At 59.1% G+C, this 4,805-nt stretch overlaps 1 protein-coding gene across 1 annotated transcript in view; it reads right to left on the reverse strand.

The window, feature by feature from the left end:
- Positions 1–1,404: 1,404 nt before the first annotated feature.
- The window catches only part of ELN (elastin), a 33,784-nt gene continuing 30,383 nt past the window's right edge, over positions 1,405–4,805 (reverse strand). Inside the window, exon 31 of the mRNA XM_010854287.1 lies at positions 1,405–2,146. Within this exon, the coding sequence (XP_010852589.1) occupies positions 1,673–2,146 (474 nt within the window). The 3' untranslated portion in view covers positions 1,405–1,672. The remainder of the gene's footprint in view (positions 2,147–4,805) is intronic.

Raw genomic sequence — 4,805 nt, forward strand, 5'->3', positions numbered from 1 at the left:
GAGCAAGGGATCTTTTCGATGAACAAATAAGTGATGAATCGATCTCGTTTGCCACTGCTCTTGGGCAAGTTGTCCCTCCTCACTGATGGTCACCGCAGCCCCTTGCGGTCTCTGCGAACGCACCCCTACCCCCTTCTGACCCATCCTCCGTTTTTCCTGGGCTCTGGCCGCTCCGGCCAGGCACTGCGGGCCTTCACGGGGCTGCTCTTCCTCCCTGAGAGGCCTGATCCTCCCTACTCTCTGCACTATTCTCCGCCTGGTAAATTGCTTCCTGCGCTCTGCTGTCCTCTGGGACTGGGTCCCTGAGCATCGCCCCACACCCGTGTCTTTCCAGCCAGACTCCTGGCAGCGTGAGGGCCCTTGTTCTCAGATGTGCGGATACTAGCGTCTACACGGGCAGACCCCACCTGCACTCCCAACACAGCTCCTCCTTGCCACCCCTGTGGCTTCCCCGGGTGCCCACTGGCCCTGGGGTTGTCTCTGGGGAGGACGGACACTAGCCCATACGGGCCCTGGAAGTGGACTTGGTGGTTTGGGGAGGGGAGTTTGGAATCTGGTACCCAGAGTGCTCTAGAAGGGAGGGGTGGGCTCCGGGAGGGCGCATCAGATGGATGAGTGGCCGGAGGGGAGGGGGACGGCCCTGGGGAATGGGTGCAGTCAAGGGTGGTACTCAGTCTCCTGTTGAGCCAGCAGGGTGTCCCTCTTTATAATTTGTCAGGAAGCAAAGTGGTGCCTTATGCCAGGTGTGACAGGGAGGGAGCGTTGAGAGGGAAGCATGCTCCTGTTTTTCTTCGGTTGGACCATTTCTTCTCTCTTGGCTGTTCACCAAGGTCAAGGTTTGGTCTGGACAGAAGGGTCATTTTTGTTTCCTCCGCTCATCCAGCTGCAGCCACAGCATCCAGAGGCCAAGGACTTGGGTCTGAGGGGTGAGGGCTGGGGAACGTGTGTCTGGGTGAGCCCATCTCCTCGGAGGGATGAGTGCGTCAGACTGGCTTCCCTGCTTCCCCTAAAAGGGATTATCATTTTTAAAGGACAGGCTGAACTTGAAGAAGGATCCTTTCACCAGAAGTCAATGGCAGATGATTTTGGTAGAGTGAAAGTGTTAGTCGCTCAGTCGTGTCTGACTCTTTGCGACCCCATGGTCTGTAGCCCACTCGGCTTCTCCGTCCATGGGATTCTCCAGGCAAGAAAACTGGAGTGGGTTGCCATTCCCTTCTCCAGGGGATCTTCCCTGACCCAGGGATCGAATGTGCGTCTCTTGCACCTCCTGCATTGGCAGGTAGATTCTTTACCTAAGCGCCACTTGGGAAGACCCAAGTTTCCCCGAGTTTCCCCGAGCCCTGTTCCCTACCTGGACCGGGAACTGAAGGCAGATGAGAGCTTACAAAGGAGGCCAAGACACGGTTTCCTTTAAAATGTTTTCATTTATTAGTCTTTTCTGAAGCAGTTAATTCTTTTTTTTTTTAAATGTGTGTTTCATCCAGAGCTATACCAAAGTGATTAAAATGAATTTTCTAATGGGGATATAGCTCCCCAGATCAGAAAAAAGAAAGGTTTTTTGTTTGTTGGTTGGTTTTTTTCCAATAAACCACACAAGTAAAATGAAAGAACATCAACAATCAAAAATAATCCCCAAATGTCCAGGACAAAAAATAAAATATTTATTGATCTATCACAGCGAGACACATAGAGATGGGCGGGGCGGGGGAGAAATGCTCTGAAGTACAGTGGCTCGAGGAGGGGACGGGGATACAGTACTGCGTGGGGGGAGATCCAGGTTTGGGCGGAGATTCCTGCGGCCCCAGCTGGTACAGCTCTTCACACCCAGAGGCTCGGGGCCCCTTCGTAGGGGTGTGTGCGATGGGGTGGAGGCTGGGCCCAGGCTGCCATGACAGGTTAACCAAGTCGATGGTGGGGGTGCCCAGCCAGCTAGGGGTGCCGGGCGGCCAAACCAGGACAAGGATGGACGGACGGATGGACAGATGGGCGGATGAATTCCACAAGAGCAAGAGGGCTGTTCCCAATATGGGGGCGGGGGGAGTCTTCGGACATAGGGAACAGCAATGGGTCGGGGAAAGGGGGGCCAAGGAGGCCAAGAGATGGTGTGACCCAATCCAGCATGAGGGTTTCGATGCTTGGGTACCAACTGGACCGCAGCCAGAGGTGGGTCCTGGTGGGCAGTGGGAGGCGAGACTGCCCAGGAAGTGTCTGCACCATCTTCAGAGGAGCCCCAGGGAGGGGGGGTCCCTAAGGGGCTGCCCTTCCCTCCTCCCTCCCCGCAGGAAGAGTCAGAGCACCAGCATGTAGCACCAAGTTCCCCTAGAGATGGAGAGTGTGTGAAGGGGGAGTTCCTGGGCGGGAAGGGCGTCGGGGCAGGGGGCCAAGCCCACCCACCCCTTGCCTCTGAAGGAGGGGGGCCTCCCGGGGCCCACTTGGCCACCACTCTCTTGCCTCCTTGCCCTGTGGATTTCCAAGGCCGCCCGGCCTGCCCTGTTCCCACCCGGGGTGGGAACTTAGGAGGGGGCATGGGAAAGGGGGGTGGGGTCACAAAGGGTTTACATTCTCCACCAAGCAGTAGCACCAACGTTGATGAGGTCGTGAGTCAGGGGTCCCGGGAAGCTCACTTTCTCTTCCGGCCACAGGATTTCCCCAGGCAGGCCCCACCTGGGTGCAGGGGAGGCACGCCCCCCAGTCAGTCCTGGCCGCTGGTGCTCAAGCCCTTGCCCACTCTGCCCAACTCCAAGCTCTTCTCACATCCGCATTATCACCACGGGAAACAGAGGCTCCAGGAAGCCAGGCGGAAGCCTGGCCACCACCCCAGGCCAAACTCCGCGCCCTTTCACTGTGCAAACTCCCACTGGGCAAGTGGATGGTAGCAGGGCTCTTGCCCTCTCCTGGGGAGGATCTGACTGGTTAACCTTGTTTCAAATCATCAAGCCACCAGGGTCGGTCGTGGGGCCTGGACTAGCGCCTACCCCTGCAGGAGCAAGGTGTGGCTCGTTACCGCCACCTGGTGGCAGCGAGCTGCCTAGTGGTAGAGACACCATATCTCTGCAGAGCTCATCCAGGGTGTTTGTTGGGAAAGAAAGCAAGTAGGGTCATGGGCCGCAAGCACCAGCTGGTGCCTGACTGAGAGCTGGGCGCCTTGAATGAGGTCAGACTGCTCTGGCCTCTGTTCCTCCCTGGGCTGCCTCGTCTCAGGGTGAGAGGGGGGGCGGTGGGAAGCAGGTGCGGGTGGAAGGGGATCCAAAGCCTGAGCGACTGCCAGGGTGGAGCTGGGGCTTTTCTGAGTCCCTTTCAGGCATCTTGGGAGAGGCCTTGAGGGTGGTGATCAGACACTGCCAGACACATGTCTGCCCCTTGGAGCAAGGGCGTGGCTCCAGGACCCCTGCAGGGTCTACCCTCCAGTTCCCTGACACCAGGGCTCCCTGTCACCTCCATCCTCTCTCTCCTCCTCTGTCCCTCCCAGTCCCTCCTCCTCCCCCCACCTTTTCTTTCTCTCGGCTTCTCCCTGCAGGAGTCGGGGTGTGGGTACCAGGCAGGGAGGGCTTGCCAGGCCTGGCCTGGGAGAGCCAGGAGGGTCCCTGGCCCACTCTCAGCTCTGAGGATCTATTTTGGAGACAGCAGCTCCAGCCTGTCCCCCCACCCTGCCCTCTTCCAGGGGCAGAGTCTACTCACCTGGGAATCCCAGGGCTCCCAGGGCCCCTCCGAAGGGCTTGGGAGGTTTGCCTGTGGAGGGAAGGCAGGGGGTTGGGGAGGTGGCCAGGCTTCCCCACCTCTACCAGCCCGCCCCACTAGCCCGCACCCATGCGCCTGTAGCAGCAGGTTCTGAAGGCCTCTCTGCCCCCAGCCTGACCCTCCCGCCCAGCCTCGTTCCTTGCAGCCTCTGGAGGTCTGACCAGCTCTGTGGCAGCCCCTCCCACCACAGTCAGACCCCAGGCCACATTTCCCAGGGACAGCCTCACCCCCCAGCCGAGGGGCTCCAGGCTCGGCCTCCTTGACCACCTGCTTGAATAGGCCCTGTTCTTACCCAACAATATCTTTCCTCTTCTATGAGACCTCGTCAACCTCTCTGGTTAGACCCTAAGACCTGGGGTGACCCAGATCCCCGTCTCACTCCTGATGCCCAGTCAAGTGCCAGGCTGGGAGCTCTAGGAATTGGGGCCCCCACACCCCAAGGCTGGCCTTTTCAGCTTCTGTGATTCTCCCATGGGCTCCATCAAGCCCCCACACCAGAAGGCCAGCCTAGGGCTGTGGCTGCACTAACCGTTCCCTCAATAGGATGGACCCTCCCCGCCCCACACTGCGAAGGAGCTCAGGGCCCTGCTTGAAATGAGGCCCCGACTTGTGAGATTGGTAGACTCACCACCAACTCCCAGGCCCCCAGCTCCACCTGCAAGGCAAGCAGAGGGGTGGTGAGGGCGCGCGCCTCTAAGAAGCCCACCAAGCCCTCCCCGGCAGCGTGGGCCTCGTCTGAGAGGGGCCCAGTTCTGGGCTGGGGTGTGGGGGGCCCTGCCAGTGACTGTGTGACCCTGGATCCTCTCTGAACCTCAGTTTGTCTCATCTGAACATGATGTTTTGTAAAATCCGATGCTCCCTGATGTTGCACGGGAGGAAGAGAAGAAGAGGAGGCCCAGATCTGTACTATCTAAAGATGTAGGGGGCCCCCCAGTCTGTAGCCTGGCTCAGCCCTTCTGGGCAGGGGAAGAGGAGGGCTGGGGCTCCTGGCCGTACCTGGGAAAATAGGAGAGAGTCCGAAGCCAGGCCTTGCTGCGACTCCTGCAGGAGGGGTTTGGGGTTGGCGT

This window comes from Bison bison, unplaced genomic scaffold, assembly GCF_000754665.1.
Source record: "Bison bison bison isolate TAMUID 2011002044 unplaced genomic scaffold, Bison_UMD1.0 scf7180017864340, whole genome shotgun sequence".
NCBI lineage: Eukaryota > Metazoa > Chordata > Mammalia > Artiodactyla > Bovidae > Bison > Bison bison.